The sequence below is a fragment of the Lepisosteus oculatus genome, chromosome 6 (genome assembly GCF_040954835.1).
Source record: "Lepisosteus oculatus isolate fLepOcu1 chromosome 6, fLepOcu1.hap2, whole genome shotgun sequence".
NCBI lineage: Eukaryota > Metazoa > Chordata > Actinopteri > Semionotiformes > Lepisosteidae > Lepisosteus > Lepisosteus oculatus.
In genome coordinates this window covers 2,118,269-2,136,810 of record NC_090701.1, presented here as the reverse complement: position 1 = coordinate 2,136,810, position 18,542 = coordinate 2,118,269, and the positions used below count along the sequence as shown (strand labels likewise).

At 41.2% G+C, this 18,542-nt stretch overlaps 2 protein-coding genes across 2 annotated transcripts; both read right to left on the bottom strand.

Annotated features, from left to right (window-relative positions):
• Positions 1-263: 263 nt before the first annotated feature.
• LOC102692624 (retinol dehydrogenase 12) lies at positions 264-9,670 on the bottom strand. Its single transcript, XM_006634486.3, has 7 exons — positions 8,760-9,670; positions 7,063-7,178; positions 5,367-5,522; positions 4,866-4,970; positions 3,305-3,514; positions 1,064-1,250; positions 264-627 (listed from the first exon to the last, which is right to left on the bottom strand). Exons 1-7 carry the CDS (start codon positions 8,840-8,842, stop codon positions 525-527), a joined length of 960 nt encoding a protein of 319 aa, XP_006634549.2. The 5' UTR covers positions 8,843-9,670; the 3' UTR covers positions 264-524.
• Positions 9,671-11,624: 1,954 nt separating this feature from the next.
• LOC107078268 (uncharacterized) lies at positions 11,625-15,790 on the bottom strand. The gene is made up of 4 exons (XM_015354608.2): positions 14,943-15,790; positions 14,346-14,571; positions 12,437-12,543; positions 11,625-12,080 (listed from the first exon to the last, which is right to left on the bottom strand). The coding sequence occupies exons 1-4, from the start codon at positions 15,036-15,038 to the stop codon at positions 11,847-11,849; spliced, it is 663 nt and encodes a 220-aa protein (XP_015210094.2). The 5' UTR covers positions 15,039-15,790; the 3' UTR covers positions 11,625-11,846.
• Between the last annotated feature and the right edge of the window lie 2,752 nt (positions 15,791-18,542).

Genomic DNA, 18,542 nt, shown 5'->3' with positions numbered 1-18,542 from the left:
ACTGTGGAAAAACAGGTCCATCAGCCTAACTCCTTAAATATTGTGACTCATTCAGGTGTCTTCCTGGTCAAAGGGTTATAAATATTTGTCTTGTCTTTATAAATGTGTCTTTCTACAGCAGGTACAGTTAGGTGGATAGAGCATTACACCACAACATGGAGTTACTGATCGATTCTGTTTTTCCGCTGGTATTCTGTATTTTTTCATGTAGCAGCGTACACTTCGTTTCGTGTTCTGACACATTTCATCACAGCCCACGGGTGTGTGGGTTTCTTCAGCAAAATTTATTTCCAAAGACAGTGGGCACAAAACACTTCACGCCATACTGGTGCACAGAAAGGAAACATTATCATGCATTTACAGTCTTCTTTTACTAAGACAAATATTGGCTGTTGGCAGCCATTCATTCTCATCAGAAATTAAAAACATTTGTAACGCCCGTCAGGGCTCTAGTGAAGAAATATGGGGCGCGCATGAAGAGCACTTCAGGGGTTCTTTGGCAGCTGCCCTGACAGTGATCTGCCTTATTTCCACCTTATTCCCAACAGACAGCAGCTGATGCCCCACAGCTTGTTAGCGGTCTGGTCATCACAGGCAGCTCTGGAGCAGATAGCTGGGGCACAGTTCCTAACCCAGACACGAAAGACAGGAGTTATTCTGGACATACAGCATATCACGTAAACAAACTGTATTTTCCATCTCCTAAATATCTCTCTACAAGCCATTTATGTAGGTCTATCTTGCAATATCTAGAATATTTTATTTTCATTTTCAAGTATTATTCAAGTGCATATAAGAGCATTCCTTGATTAACATATTAAAAGTTCATCTCTCATTTCCCATATCTTTTACATATTGATTCCTTCATTAAGAAGGCGTAAAGCAAATTATTTCTAACTAGTACTGCTGGTCTGAAACTATTACTGTATAATAAGTACTGTGCACCCCAAATAGAGGGATTTATATTAACCTGCATCAATATATAGTATTTTGAACTGATACCATTTACCATTTATGTGTCTCATAAAAACATTTCTTTATTATGTTATTGGTGTGATCTCACCTGTAATAGCCTCCTGACTCCAGATCCGGAGTTAAAACACAATACAGGGTAGTGTAGGCTCCTTGTGCTGGTGTTTTGATGAGGAAGCTAAATGCTTTTATAAAAACCTGGAAAAAGGTTTTCATGTGTCGGATAGCATCCGTGTAAACTATCCCAGGATCAACAGCGTACGCTGTCACCCCAGTGCCTGAAAGCAGAGTGATGCAGAAAGCTATGAGCTCTTGGGTTATGTGAAGCCACAGCACAGTTCAGCAAAGGTTTGACATTTGAAAAAAGTTTTAATTTGCTACAAAAAAGGCCATTTCCAGGGAACACACATCTGTCCTCACCTTCCAGGTGCTCTGAAATGTCACATACATTCTTTAACCAGTGTCTCTCCAGGGCACAGAAATACAATTCTACACCGATATCGAAAAATACCTTTTTACAGAAAGTGTCAAGATTCTCACAAGTGAGAATCAGCTGATTTGGACTGGATGAGAGGTCCATCAGACCACAAGATACATTATGAACAGAAAAATGTTTGGGATAGGTAGAATCCATTTATTCAAATGGTCATAAAATTCCCTACTGAAGCCAGAACCTGGACAGTAAGTGGCTTCTAGTAGTTTCAGATCAGATCAGATACATGTCCTGTGACTGGTACTGTATGTCTGACAAGCCCTGATAAATCACATACTGGACAGCAGCTGCATTATCAACATGGCCTCACGTGTACTGTTGCCAAAGGATTAAGGATTCTTATGAATAAAGGTATTGTTTTTTACAATACATATTAATATTTACATATTATTTGGTAGTTAGGAGTAAATTAATACACTTATCAAATTCAGCCATTTCTTGAAAGAAGCCAGGATATCACTATTTACTCCAACTTGTTCTAGGCACCCACAACACTTTGCTTGAAATTATGGCAAAAAATACATGCATTCCTGTTTGATTCCTGAACCAATTAATTCTTAATGGTAATAAATCTATTTTTATATTTTTTTAGATCTTTTTTAACTCGACTGTATGAGACTCAACTGACTCTGGAAGCACAGCTGTGCCATCGGGTTCAAGATGTAACCCACTATCACATGCTCGATTCTCAGCTCTCCATGTGCGCAGATAAACATGTGCAAAGCCAATGAAGGCAGAAATCTCCTACCACCACCAAGTGCTGGGACAGTTCATAGAGTTTCTGGAATCGACTCTGCTGTCGTACAAAATGAGACCGTGACCATACTGTATGTGTGAAGTCGCAGACTCTATTGAATTCAGAGAGATTCACAGGCTACTGATGGGATTATCATGACTAAGATTTATTAGAGAATTACAGCTTTGAAGAAGCTGAAAGGACTCCTTCTAGGCAATTCTTTTACACGCGAGTTAAATTATGAATTGTTATGCCCCGACATTAAAGTTAGGTTCTTGCCACTATGCAATAACTTGTTGATCCAACCAAGTAGCTGAAGATTTGATTGATAACTGTCAATGCATTGACAGGTTGCAGACAAAAAAAATCTACCCTGCAGCAGCAAGTGACTTTGTTGGTTCTTGCGAAAACCAGTTGCTGGTGACACTATTTATCTACTTCTGTTCATTGCGTTTAGTGGAATATAGGTATGTCAAATGTATATACCCATGTATGAAATTTCTGTTGAGGATGCATCTCAAACTGATTACATTATTCCTTAAGAATATTAATTCCCTTAAGTCATTTTGCTGTAAGTGGCATTATTTAGGAACATAACCTGGACGCTCTGTACAATGACACACCTGAAGAAGGCTCCACGGCCGAAACGTTGTGCTTCCTTTCTTCTCTTTTCAGCATGGAATAAACCTATTACTTGTTCCTCTGTACAATGCTTGCTTAGATAGAAGTTAAACACATATTCTTTCTAATTTGTGCTCCCTGACCTGACTCTATTCCATTAATTCTTGTGGGAAAACCCACCTGCTCTAAGTCACAAATGCAACCCCCATATTTCCATTGTTTTATTCCCCTTTATATGTCGTTTCGTCACACGTCACAACATTCTAGTCCTTAACTCTGACGTGTAACAGAGATCGACTGTAAAGCACTCTAGGTGCTTGTGACCTTATCACAGCTTTTCAGACCTCAGTGTATTTTTGCTCTCCTTCCCCTGAAGAGAATAATGAAACATCAAACAATTCAGCCTCTGTGACAGGAGTGGGCACACCTCCTTGGAGGGGGAGGGGCTCGGGAAATAATCGATTAGAAGTGATGGCTCTCACCTTGCAGCCTGCTGGCCAGCTCCCGAGTGAACAGGACGTTGGCCAGCTTGCTCTGCACGTAGGCCTTGACCGGGTGGTAACTCCTCTCGCTGTTCACGTCGTCAAACTGAATCCGCCCCATGGAGTGCGTGATCGAGGACACATTGATGACTCTGGACGGAGCAGACTGCTTTAAGAGGTCAAGCAGTAAATAGGTGAGGAAAAAGTGCCCTACAAAAAAGATTGCAAGCATCAGCTCCCAGAGAAAGAGTTTTGCATTACAAGAAAAAACAGTCCTCCTGCCCCCTGAGATCCTCTTCTGTTTTGAATGGCCGACTTTGGACTGCCATGAAGGAACTGTCCGGTTCAATTTAGTGACCATCTTTAAGGGTGACCTTTAAGGAATGAGCGGCTTGCTTTCAAAATAAACTTCCCTGCATGTGTCATGATCGCCATCCCTACTCTAGAGGGTGCTCCTACCTTTTCTGTGTGTTCCCCAGCCTTATTTCCCCCAGCTGTTTCCTATCCCTGTTTCCCTATTTAAGCCCGGCATCTCCGTAGTTCTGGGCTCAGCTTTGGAAGACGGACGTCTGAAGGCCCGCCTCTCCTCCGGGCTCAGGAGCAGTCCGAGGTCGAGGCCTCTTCCCCAGACGTCCTGACCTTCTGAGTCCAGGGCTCGGAGCGCCTAGTCCCGTTATGGTTTTAAGCTTTCGTATTCCTAGTTCCCTGATCCCTGTCTTTGTCTCTGATGGATCTCCCAGCACCTGGACCTTGGACAGCACCCTGATTCGCCCCTTTGGACCTCCTTTCGGACTCGTTCGCCTGCTGTCCCCCAACTGTCTTCATCGCCCCCGTCTGCCATCCCGTCCATTCCTCTTCGTGTCTTCCCTGACGTCCTTCTCCAGACACTTCCGGATTCTACCGTCCCTCATAGGGTCTTTAACAACGCACTTCACGGGAGTCAGGACCGGCTCCCGTGACAGCATGCTCAAGAGTCCTTTCAGTACCCGTCATTGTCTAAGAAGCTCTTCACTGCTTTTACCGAAATAAAGAATATTTCAATAACTAAAATAGATGTACTCACTGCCACAGCCCCATCTACTGTGGCTAACTGTAAAGCTTCTCAGAGCTTTCCCTTCACCTGGAATAAGTGGCCCAAGCTCCAGGGTTATAACACCGCAATCCAGGAAATGAATCAACACATAACAGAACATAAATGTCTTTCAAACGCTGTGATTAATTATATTCATTCTAAGGTAGGCCATCAGATCAAGACATTAATAATGCAGGATGAACTGATTCTGAGAGAAGGTGTTATGATATTCACCCATCTGGAGCGCAGAAGCCTGATCTCATGGGTACATCAGAACTAGAGATCAGACATAGAGGTTCTTCAAAGTAGAAACAGCAGCAAACATAAAGGGTGAGTTTCATAAGCAAAGATTTTGCTATAGCCCTAGACATACAGTATTTAACCTAAATAATAACGTGGTCCAAAATGAGTGCTAATCAAGGTCTGTGAAGCCACTGGAAACAGTCCTTAGCTGTTTGAATTACTCTAATTTAAATATACTGTACATACCTAAGTGATTGACTCCAAATTGCATTTCATAACCATCTGTTGTAGTTGCATATGGGCACATGGCGACTCCTGCATTGTTAATCAAAAAGTGTAGCGACTTCTCCGCTGACAGAGAACAGAAAAAAAACAGGAATTTGAACACACACGGTCATCAAGACTGCTCTAGTTTCAGGACCACCATTTCTATTACCATCGGTCAGTCACAAAACATCTCCTGTTTTGATTACTGCTATTTGTGCATTTACTGTTCCATAAATATGATTTATAATGCCTTCAAGTGGGGACTGAATAAATTGCCTCATGCATTACAAATAATTCCCCTGCTTTAAAATCCTCGTCAATAATCACTGTGACGTAGTTACTGTTGCAGCCTGATGTTTATAACTTGCTAATACATGTCCCGTACTGATCTGCCATATTTCCGTTTTAATTGTCTAAATTACAAATAGCGGACATCTAAGACTTAACAGTAAAATATACACGCTGATGTTCAGCACTTACAGTTATAGATTTGCTCTGCAAATTCACATATGGACTTGGTGTCCGAGAGGTCCAGTCTGCAAGGAATGACACTGTTGCTCCCAGTGTCCTTAATGATCTCATTGGCTGCGACTTTAGCTTTGTCCATGTCTCTGCACGCCAAGATAACCCGTGCTCCTGTGAAGAACAGGAAATGGAATCTGGGTTAAAGGTCGCAGTAATTTAATCGTTCCTGTTAAAATGCTGTTTGGTGTATCATTACTCCTGGTTTATAAGGGAAGGAACTTTTACTAAGGAAGGTTAACTGTCGAAAAACAGTCCAAAAACAATAAAAAATAATCTGAAGTGCCATTGTGTTCCAAGACACAGGACAAGTATGTGAAAATATTCTCCTAGATTTCTTTTGATTGATGGTTTCTTTTCTACAAGCGAATCAGTGCGTTTGAAATTCATAATGGAGGCAGTAAGGCTGGAGTTAACTGGGATTGTCTGCTCCCTGATCTGTCAGCCTCAAAGAGCTGAGGCTCTCTGGGCAAAACAACAGATCTCTGTGTCACAAGAATTTACCCAGAGAAAAGGTCACATAAGTTCAGATCCGATATCGCAAGCCAACGCCAGGAACATTTACTGCGCAGAACTGCGCAGATTAAATTTGCATTTGTGTGATTCTCCCCTAAAATCCATGTCCTACTACAGGAGTGATGTCACTCCCTCTGAAATCAAGACAGTGCAAAACTCAGACGGGGGAGCCGGTCTTGTTGCTGGTGTGAAGGAAGCTTGCCAGCGCTCGGGTCTGAAGCCTGGCACTGGGCACTGGGGTTACTGCACTGGTCACACTAATACTCTCAAATAATATGAAGCAGGGGAGCCCATCTCTCTCTTGGGGTCACAGGACACACATGGGGTGTCAGAAAGACTCTTTGAGACACGTCTCAAAGTAAGTCAGACAGCTTTGGTAGATAATGTTGAAATAGATGAACTCATGGTCAGCGTTCTTAGGTGCTGGTTTCAGATGATTCCACAGAGCTTATGAAAATTGTTGGTCTACTGCTACAGGCAGGTCCCCATTCCAGATAGCACTGTTTTCAAGCACTATATAGGATCTGAATAAGTGAGTGTAGAGCAAAGGAGTCCTATTGTTCCGCCCTTTCCAATCCATACTTTACTCTAGTGAGACTAAAAGCTCTGTGCCACCACTAACCCCATGGAGACGTGGGTGAAAACGAAAGATCTCGATAAGCATCACGAGAAGTGAAAATGTGAGTGTCTCTCATGAGATCTGTCAGACTGCCATCCCCCTCCTTTCTGACCATGGAGGGGAAAGCGAAGGGAGGATCGAAGAGCTAGGTTTCGAAGAACACCCGGATGTAAATACGGCCCATCCATTTCCTAACTGCTAACTTTCCGATTCAGGATTGCGGAAGAGCCGGAGCCTGTCCTGGGAAGGATCGGCTGCGAGGCAGGATGCAGCCCGGACAGGACGCCAGTCCGTCACAGAGCTCAAACACACACAGACACTCAGACACTCACACCAGCGCCAATCTTCCCAGAAGCCGAATGCCAATAGCCCTGCGTTCTAAGTTTAGTGACGAGCTGATTTTAATCCTAAGAGTACGAAATTGCAAATTAGGAGTGTATGTACCCCACACATGTGGGTTAGAAACCATGGAGACGATCGAGTGCTGTGTCACAGCCCCTGACATGACGTGACACCCACCCCTCCTGGCCAGGTCTCTTGCCGTTTCCTTCCCAATGCCGGAGTTGGCACCCGTGACGATGGCCATCTTCCCATCCAGCCTGGCGTCGGAAGACCAGCTCTGGGACATCATTCCTCTAAAACAAAAAAAATACCAAACTAAGCGGAAGGCAATTCAGTGCATCGCCAGGACCTTTTAGACACCCAGGAAACACAGTGAAATCAAATCTTAGACCTGGATCACAGGATCTTTCCATCCATATGGGTGACAGTCTGCCGGGACATTCCCGCAACAAGAAATGTGTTTTTCCAGCTACAGAGGAACGATCGATTACATTTCAGGCAGCACGTCGAAACGACGGGATGTCTGAATTTCATATATTCGTAGAGGGTGAATAAGAATCATAAATACCATTTGAATTTTAGTAGCTGAAAGTAAATTTGAAAATGTGCCCTAAGAAAAAACTTAATGAGCTTGTGATTAAGAACTTGGCTGAAGCCAACTCAAGCACTCCTCTCCCAGGACCTGGGCTGTGGACTTCAGAACTTTTGTCTCACACCTTGTTGCTCCAAAGACTATTAAATCCTATAAAACAATGAAAGCAGACCTCAAACATTGCCATGGATACAACTGATTATAGAAGCAGTGTCTCCAGATTTGAAACCCGAGTTTCTTGTTCGTTTCTGAAGCCACTTTCTTCTTGACAGGCTCACGATGAGATTGCTCCCTGTGTCTCATACAGTATTCAGTACTGTACTCATACTGTTCCAGTCTGTCAGTTACTTGGGTTAAATGTTTACTCCCAGCTCTTCACTTTTGCCAAAAACAGGTAAACAATAGCTTAGAGGTGCTTAACAAACTAAATCCTGTTTAATATCTAATTAAGTGTTATATTTGGTGAGCTCTGTTTGGCCTTTGTGTCTAATAACTTTGTTCTGGACAGTGTATAGAAAAGCCTCCTCTGGGGGTGTTAATCTACATCAAAATCAGATTTTCCTGTTACTCATACTTGATAAAAAGAGACATAAAAGAAAGGGAAATAAACTCAGGTCTAAAATTGGATGGTAGAAAACAACCTGACCCTTACTTTCACTTTCACTCTGGGAAGACTTTAAATACAACAAAGGTCTTTTCTGTTCACAGCTTGTATTGGAGAGTCACAGTTCACTCCTGAGCGCCACTGTGTCTGCAGGGTTCCGGTCCCAGCTCAGTTACACAACTGAACCTTTAATTGACTTCACTAATAGGATTGATTAGGACTGTCTGACGTCTAATATTTAAACATGCCAGAAGTTGCAGTTTTAAATACTGCATCTCGTAATTAACATAAAAAGCCAAACATTGAGTAGAAAAAAAAGCATGCAAATGTTCCAGTCAGACAGCTTGTTACCATATTTCAATTAAGGCTTCAATTAAGGAATTAAGATGAGATGGAATGAAAACCAGGAGATGTGTGGTCCTCCAGAAACAGGACTGGGACCTACAGTATATACAGTATGTGCGTACTGTATATGTATCAATGTAATATGGTAGCACATGGTTCATTTAATACAACAGAAAAAAAAACAGTAATAGCAATACAGTTAATCACAAATGTTAATGAAAAATAAAAAGGTACAGTCAGCTCTAGCAGTGTTTATAAAAATATAAGGACATTTTCATGTAGCCAAGTTAGTTACACAGATATTTACACAGTGTCTTAAGGAAACCCTCTTACCTGAAAACACTATCTCTGTAACTCTGCAAACCCAGCTGCCACAGTGGGGCTACAGCATCTTCAGCAGAGCTAGGGCTGCTCATGGTTGTGCTTTTATAGTGCTCCTCAGGAAAATAGAGAAGTAATATGTGCAGATGAGGTGCGTAAAACAGGGAGCATCTGACTTTTCTCTGAGCGGCAGGCTTGGATGTTGTGGTCAGGCATAACTAGTGTGAACACCCCTCTCCCTTTTGCTCAAGAGCAGGCATGCCAAGCCATGATGAGGGAGAATAAAAGCCTCTTTCAGATGAGGAAAATTGTAACTAATTCTCACATGCAGGGTGTTGTTTGCCCATTGAACTGGGCAACCCACAAAACGTCAGTGCAACAGAACGATTTTTCCTGCAGAGCCGTTGCGCTCAATAGTCCCTTTGTTGATGTTGGGCCTTTCCTTTTCTTCAGAGCAAACCACTGTATCACAGAGCCCCCACTTTCTAGGGTGAAGGTTGTAGGAGGCTTTATCACGGTGTTCGATGATAAACATTAGTAAAGCTCATTCGTCTTCGCTATAACTCCTAGATTCACAGATATCTTTTTGCCCAGAAGCACATGGCTGTTTCCTCCTACGTCAACCTGCAGGCATTGAAGGGAAAGCGGTCTGGGAGTCTAAGCGATGTTATGTGTCCTCCTTTCACTTGGAAGCAGATACAGCTGGGGTGGACAAGTGTGCTGCCTATCACATCACGTCAAGATGCTTGACCACAGTTCTATTCTAATTCTTGCAGCGACCTATAAGCAGTATTCATAGGGGGAAAGTAGACTATAATCCTCACTCTGATCCCTATGTTCCTACTGCTGTACTACGAACAACACCCACCTTCAGATGGACTGCCGTGTTTCTAAAACCGTGAACAGTACTTGCATATACCTGTGCGTAAGTGTGGACGTCTCTTGTGCTGAAGATCAGGAATGGACAATATTTAAACCTGTCATTGTTTTACTGTTAATTCAATCCAAGACAATACATAGATAATATTCTGATTTTATCTTAAGGCAAGATTTTAAATGGCTGGAAAAAATGTATATATAGATGCACATTGTTGAAGCTTTCAAGACCAAATTAAGACAACAGATGAAAGTGCATTATTTCACAGCTTTAACTGTATCTTTAGTGAATTCACTGTTTTAGTGGTGATTATTTAGCAGTTAACTACATAATCTATCACATAGTGAGAGAAGGCAATACCAATCATAAACATACTGTATATAAAGTGTGATAAGTGAAGTGAGATTAGTTATTAAATGATTTGTTGAGTCTTAGTGTGCCCGATGTACTGTTGTGTTCTATTGAAGGGAGGACAGAATCGAGTTTGTGCTTGAGTGTTAATTGTAATTGGATAGATGATCTGTTAAGGCACGTGAAGTTTCACATAGGTTGCAACGTAACAATGTTAACCACATTGCAGACCTACTGTGCCTTGCAAGTGTATTGAAACCCTTGAACAGTTTTCACACTTTGTTGCTTTAGAGCTGGAAGTCATAACACTTCATTCAAAGAAAGGAAAGAGGAAAAAAAAAGTCAGTATTCAAACCATTTGTTGTATATTATTTAGGTGCTCAGAATTACCTTAACAAGACATAATTACTTGAGAGGTTTCTGTGTATATTAATTGCACTACACGTTATTTCTGAATAAAAACTGTAAGGTCGCTCAGTTGGACGTGAATTTAAACCAAAGATTCAACCATAAACACCAAGGGGCCTCATGGTTGAAGCGAGATACAGCCTAGATCAGCCAGACATTGAGGAAACTGGTTAGGGATGCTACCAAGAACAATGCCGAAAGAGTTACAGAGAGAAAATGTGCATGAGCCAACACTATTCCAGTCACTCCACGCAGCTGGCCTGTGTGAGTAAAAAGCTGATTTCAGTGATGCTGCCAACATGTGTCAAAATATTTTGTGGTAATATAAGACATAATTGAAATGTTTTGGTCTAAGTGCAAAGTGTTACATCTATCACAAAACCAGCATAGTGCATCACACAGTCAACCCCATCCCTACTGTCAAGTACATCAAGTGATAGTTCTGTTTTTCACCCGCAGGGACTGCAAAATGTATCAAGGCTCGTCTCATCAATAAAACTGGGACAAAAATGCATCTTTTAGCAGGACAATGACCCAAAGCACAAGGCCAAAGCTACTTTGAAGTGGCTTAAGAATAAGAAAGGGAAGGCCCTTGAGTGACACAAAGTCTTGACTTGGATCCTCTTGAGAATGTGTGGAAAGACTAGAAAACCGCTGAGAACTACTCTGGCAACTCCAGAGGCTGAGCAAATCTGGCAGGTAGAATAGGCAAAAGTTGGTGCTTCTACCACGTTCACAAGTCGGAATGCAATCAACATGTATACTGTTTAGCTTTTACTGATATACAGTATACTACAAACTTTCAGTCTTCAGCTCAAGCACTCAGGCTTTGAATAAAATATTAAGCTTAAACGTTAGGCATCATTTTGCAATTTAACAAAACGCCACACATAGTCCCAATACTTTTGCTAGTCTTCGTCTTGCACTTCATCACCCGTAATAAAACAATTTATGAATGAGACCCTGCCTGTTAAATTTATTTTAAGTAATCTTGTGCAGCAAGCTCTTAAATATACAGGAAACCAGTCATCAATGAGAACACTTTCTTCACTTACATCGGCTCTTGACAGTGTACGGTATTTAAATGAGGACCTAAAGCTCTTGGGGGAAAGTGGATGCTGTAGTGTGGTTGTTTACGATCCCTTTGTATCCATTTCCCTGTGAATTGGAATCGGAACACGGGCAGTCAGAAAGCACCTGGACGCTTGTCAGTCAGTAAAAAAAAATTAATGTATAAAAGATCTGGTAACACAACCTCAAGTTCAGTTTTATTTTTATAGATCAAAGTGAAGGTCATAAAAGAAAAGACAAAATATTCTCCCTGTACTCCAATATTGTTCAAATGGTCATAATACAACTATCTGATCTACATCACAGAAATAGGAACCATACAGACAGCCATCACTGCACGACATGGACAAGTTTGTCTATCCCAAAAATTCTCTTGCTAGCAGCATGATCATTCACCATCTCCTTGAAAGGAAGTCGGGACAAAACGAAAGCCATATGTTTTTTGGGTCAGCATTTTTTTGGAATAATGTTAAATCATTCTCAGTGATTAAATAATCACCTTGCTTGAGCCCCCCTCCAAGAAAGACCGGTGAATCTGTAGGACCTGAAATGCAACCTTTCTCATCTCCCTCGAGGTAAACGAGACTCCTCGTCACCAGAAAGAAACGACGACTGAAGCTGCATCTCTGAAAAGAAATCCACAAGTTCTGTAATAATACTGTAATAGTTCTGTAATAGATCTGCATCATGTCTGTAATAAGTGGGAAGTACTAAAGACTTGTTTTGACAACTTCATTTATTGGAACACAACCCATTTATATGTCACATCTGTATTCATGATTTCTATTTTACTTTTGAACTAACTTTAGAAGTAACTGAATTTCTAAGGCAGTCAGAAAAGCAACAATAAAACTTACTGACTTTTTGGCAAGTCTGTAGTCTGTACCTCCACAACACAGATATGGCCTCTTAGCACTGGGCTGCTCTTATTAAAAGCTAAAAGCTTGTTTTGGAAAAAGTGACGCAAAACACTCATACTCACATAAACCACATAAACAATAATCACAGAAGGAAATAACGCCAGCAATTTGTAGTCTGTCTGCAAAAATATCTTCATATCCTGGAATATGTCCGCCAAAGTAGAACAGCCTGTGATTAGCAGAAATAAAAACATTATAATGAGGAACTTTTACTAGCAATGTTTGTGGAGTTTAATTTGTGTATAAAACTAGTTTTTAATGTTTTTCTCACATACAGTATGTATTCTGAAGGAATGTGAAATACCACTGAGACTGTACCTAATGCGATCTAATTTTCATTGCAAATTAGTGAGTCTTCAAATTTCTATTGAGGTTTCTGTAAATGTTTTATAAAAGAAAAAAATAATAATACCTTGCACTGAAAGCTACAGAATTCAGCCAAAACAATGAAGAAGTCTCAGTAAGATGCAGATCTGAACACAAACAGATGTAAAATGTATACAGTAAAATACAAAATAAATACGACACTCCTGTCTCATGGCTGTAACAGGATTTAACAGAACGGTGTGGTACGAATCTCTGAATGCATTGGCTGGGAAAAGCATCAGTGATGCTAGAACGACGTGCTGATGAAAGCCACTTTCGCAGCACCATTCTGTTTTGTTCGAGCCTGCTCGCAGAACCAGGGTTATCCTGCTTGGCTTCCACTCTGTCCTTCGCCACTGCGCTCCAGGGCCTGGGACTGGGCACAGAGGAGCCCACAGCACAGCACGGGGGTCTGGTGGGGGGTGGGAGAGGGGGAGCCATACAGAGGCGCCCAGGGCCAGCATGGGCAGAGTCGGGAGCAGGAGTAGGAATGCCCACAGGAATGTCATGAAAGGAGGCCGGTGTTGTGGATAAGTGAGAATGTTATTGATAATTCAGCCACTTAAAATTGCCCTACATGAAACCACACAGTGCAATAACCCCCCAGAACTGTCCTGTAGTCTGGACCTCTCCTTTCGGTGCTGCAAACTCCAGCACTGTGGGAGCAGGTGCTGTGTCTCTCAGGGCAGGAGGAGTCCCTGTCCTGTTCCCAGTCCTTGTCCAGGTGGTCCTCATGCCGCCATGTTTTTAATTCCAGCCCACCTTCATTAGATACTGTCATTGAAGCCTTACTTCATCTCATCTTCATCTTACTTCTTCATCTAAGAATTTGCTTCAATTGAACGCATTTTGTTTGTATTCAATCACAAAATACTTTGCTTCTACATTGTCCTCGAGCTACAATATCGAACACAGCACAATATACATATTGAGTGAATTAGGTTAACATCACCAGATTTCCATTAAATCAAATCAGATATAGCCGTCTCCCTTCTTCGTTACACAAAATCATTCAGCAAAGCTAAAAACTTGTTTTAAATACTTTTCAATAAATTGAGCTAGGTGATGTGAGTCTATGAATAAGAAGTACGTTTTGCAAGACGTTGTTTTTATTCAATAATTTGTGCCAAAATATCCAGGTGAAAAACGCAACAAAATCACTAATTATGAAGAACCTGTTCCTACATTTCTAAACCACATGTTAAATACTGCTTAATTTTTAATTCTAGGAAAACACTATCTTTTCAATGCATTAGGCTCCTCGTGTTTTGTTGCATTTTCTCGATGCGCTATTCTTGATGTTTAAGAAACCATGTGGCAGGTCCACGTGGCCTCTTCTAGAAGGCTGGGCAGGACTGCCACAGCTGGCCCTGTGGAAGGGGCTTTCACTCCTTCTGGAACACACCACGTTGTATTTCGGGTTGAATATAAATTTCAGATTTTCAGGTGATTTCCAAGAAGAGGCACGAGGAGAAACCTAAGATACCTGCAAGACTGTTCTTTCTCTTTCTGAACACCGAACGGGCCTCCTTCAAAGGGGAAAACCACACAGAAAAACACCTGAGATGCGGAGCAATGGTTTGTGGGTGCAGAGGAGTACACTACCTGTAACTGTTAGTCGGGTGTCTCCTTCCCTGTTCTGACGCCCCAGTGGCGCCCACAGTGTACACCTGTAGACACCGAGGTGCTGCTGGGTGAGGTTTCTCAGCTCAATTGTGAAACCGTCTCCAGTGGGAAACCCCACTGACTGTTTCAGGCCACTGTAGACACTGACCAAGTTGCTCTGAAGATTCCAGCGAACAATACCACTTAAGTGGCCTTGATCAGAAACCTATGGAAAAAACACAAAGCATCAGACTCGGAATTCAACACATACTTCACCAGCATGCAATTCACAAAAGAACAAGACGAAACCTCAACATTCAAATCACCCTGAAGCCTAGTCGATACGTCTCGTTTCGTTTTCTTAGAAAACATTTAATGTTAGTGAGCCCCAAGACTGTTAAAAAAAAGTACAAAAGTTTTAGCATAAGAAATCATTGCTTTAGGCATACTGTGGCTTTTTACAAAATTCAAGAGAAAAAGTATGATTTCAAAGAATGACCATAAGCAGATAATGATCCAGATACATTAGTTTGAAAACAGAAGGTGAATATCAGACCATATACAGTATGTAAAGTGAGTTTTTTTTTTCTTTCTTACCTTATACCAGCTTATAGCTCTGTACTGGACATCTTGTTCGGATTTTGCCGGACATGAGATTAAAACGTCTCCTCCACAATTAGCCGTTATCTCCATAGCTGCTTGGCCACACAACAAGACACACAAAAGAGCTGCACAAACAGGTGCGTTTTGTTATTGCTCTGTGACAAACGTGGTGCACTTAATGTCATTTAAAGACGGCAATGGTTTGGCAAGAACAGGTACTGTATATCAACACTGGATCACACTCTCAGAAATCCACAGATGAGAAAAACGTTTCAGGATTTGTCGTTAGGTGGTGTAATCGCTAGTACACATGCTCCCAGCACATGCTCCCGTCCTCTCCCGTCTTTCTTCTAGTTTAGGAGAAGTTCACGAGGAATAACACTCAAGAACTGGATGTGCCTGGGGATTGAGGCATAGTGGATCTGGGCTTTACCTGCCTCTGTGAGCCAAACTAAGGGACAGCTGCACAGGAGGAGGTCAGGTGGAGGAGGAGGGTGCGAGTTCAAAATCTGAAAGGAGAGGATTTGCATATGATATATGTATAGCTTTGAAAAATGGGAAGTATTATGATTTAGAACAGCTGTGGAGAAGGGCTCTACTATACTCACACCTCCCGAAGGACTGTTAAATGCTACATGAGTACAACTGCTTTGGAAAATGTTCCTGGGAAAATTTCCAAATGAAACAGTGCTCGAGTTGTCATTCTCGGCACTGTCAGCTGGTGTCTGGGCTGGTAGTAACTAGACTCGTGCATTCCGTTGTTTTCACAGTTCTTATTTCAAAAGAACTTATTTCAAAGTCCATTTTAAATCTGCTGAATCCCATAGCATGATTTTCACAGAAACACGCATAGTTTCAAAGAAAATTTTTTGTTGCCTTCAGTAAAAAAAAGAATTCCCCATCCTGAAGCAAACTTTAGTTCAAGATTTTCATGCAGCAGTTAGTGGAATCACAAGAGTTCAGACTGTTGCCATCTACTGAAGTTACATAGAGATTGATTTCTCACCGGTGTTTGGTCTGTCACTGGAGGTTTCTTCTTGGTTTCCATTATACAGAAGCAGTTTTTTCAGTCATGCTGTTAACAAACCGAACCTTCACCAATCTAAAATCAAGTGACTCAGAGACTCGGGATGATGATTGCCTGTATGATCATGATGATGGTTGAAGAATAATGCGGGCACTAAGAATCTGCCCCCCTGCTGGATCAGGAGATATGCTGGTGCCTGGACCATCAGAGTGTCCACTCAATAGGGCATCTACCTGACAATCATCGGGACGGAGCTGGACAGAGTGGACATCCAGCTGTGACTCCATCTGTCCCAAATATCACAAGCCTCAGTGCCTGTTTCGCACTCTGGTTGGTCAATGTGTTAGGAGTAAAGGTTACTTTGTTTACTTTCAGGTACCGTTACATTTAACAATGACACTAGCAGTTCAGTTGGTTTTAATAATTAAAACATAATACTTACAGCAAAGCAAGGACATCTTTAGCTACCTTCCTCACAGCTACAATGAAGAAAGTGAAAGTTTCATTTCTCTTACTAACGCGTCTCGTTTTGCTTGGTCAAAGAGAAACTTAATGGAGTGATTTGGCTTTGACGTTTGCAAAAGCCATTACTTTTAGTTTCCAATCTCATTGCAACAATTCCTGTAAATAAGCGATTTTAATTAAGAGGTCATGCAAACGCAAGGAAAGAGCACTTGGTTTTGAAAGTTGACTCCAATCCGTGTTAGAACTGCCAACACACCCCGATGTACTTTGCCCTAAACCGCGAAATGCAGAATTTCAGAATTTCTAGATGCGTTCAGTGCACAATGTAACAGATTGTACATACACAGAAGTCATCATTGTAATTACATAAATTACACTAATTACATTGTAATTAGTAATTACGAGATAAGGGGGCGAATTTTTTCTTTCCCCTTGGTGGCAGCAATGCGCTTCCGTAATTCCAGAGTATTCGTCACACTGTTTTCCCAGCTTCTAAAAGAACATACATTTTTACCACTAGATGGCACCATAACCCTAAAAATCCATTTCATGATTATTTCAGTTCCCTCAGCTCGGAGCATTCTTGAGAGCTTGATACGCGCACAGCATTCGCATTAGCTGAAATTCTTATACTAGTGCGCACAATACATTCAATCACTGTTGAAACACGTACAAGTAGCATTTAAACATTGTCAGAGACAGAATCTCCTAAAACCCACAGCCTGTGCGAATGGTTGAAAATCCCAAATCCCCAGACAGTTCTTTAATATGAGCACAAATCCATTACATCCCACATTAACATACTGTGTACTGTAAATTCCCCTCATAAAAGAAAGCAGAACGAATTTCTTCATCTCACCGTCAATACTTTCCTTTCAGCGCAAAGGCATTCAATGATTTTTAAAAGGTTATGGGACCTGGTTTCAAAATATTTAGCTACGTACCCCTCAATGCTTCCCAGGGTAGGAAAGTGTTTTGGAAATGGGGCCCTGCGTTTTTTGGCTTGTGTGAGAGGGACAGGGAGGGCGCCTGGCCTCACAGCCTGGAATTCTGTCGTACAGTTGTACCGTATGTACAGTATGTGTGCACATGGTATGAAAGTAGATAATCCGTAATGATGTTAAACAATATCCGGATATCTCACAACACTGTTATATTTTTCTCTGTGTAGAAACAACTGCAGGAACTGTAAGGCTATAGCAATGGTACATTTTATTTTAATTACAGGGAAACTGTTACGGTTAACAAGCAACTATTAACATACTATTGTAGGGGTGGTTGAAACTCTTTAGTCTTACGGCCCACCAAGAGCATGAAATTTTGTTTGTGTTTTGCTCTACTCATTTATTTTGATGTGGGTTTTGCATGTGTCCTGCAATTTCACAGCAAAGCAGGCCTGCAGCACAGAGCCTTGATCTATGGGCTGACTCACAAGCAGTTCACACAATAACACCATATAGTGCCTTGCAACAATATTCACCTCCTTCAAATGTTGTTCAATTACAGACGATGCATGCATATTTTTTAAAAGTGAATACTTTTAATAATCGTACAGGTGAAAGGAATGAAACGTCAGCAAAAGCTAAAAAAAACTGTATTCACTCTTAAATACTTAAATGTGTGTTTTGAATTTGAATTTCAAAAACACTGTATTTACTAAATATATGTACTTAACAGTGTATTTTAAGTTCAGTAGTTTACTGTTTTAGCCAGACTACAGAAAATGTCAGGTATTTTCAGTTACTTGGGTGTATGGGAAATTGTATGTATTCATGTACTAAAAAGTTCCTCCAAAACATAAGATTGCTTTAATTTATAAAAAAAATAAAAGATATTAAAATTAAAGCTCTTAAGAAACAAAACAAAAAGACATGATCTACACTAATACATGTCAGTAAACTTTTACTTAAAATAAATGTCTACTTAGAATGATATTTCATAGTCACATGCATGCCAGAGAACAATCTGTCATTATTTCCTATGTGCCTTAAAATAGTGTTTATATACACAATATACGGTATACCGTATGTATATATTTGTCTTCTTCTGCTGCAGTTCACATGAATTAAAAACTACTCGTCAAAGAATGGAAGCGCTCGCCT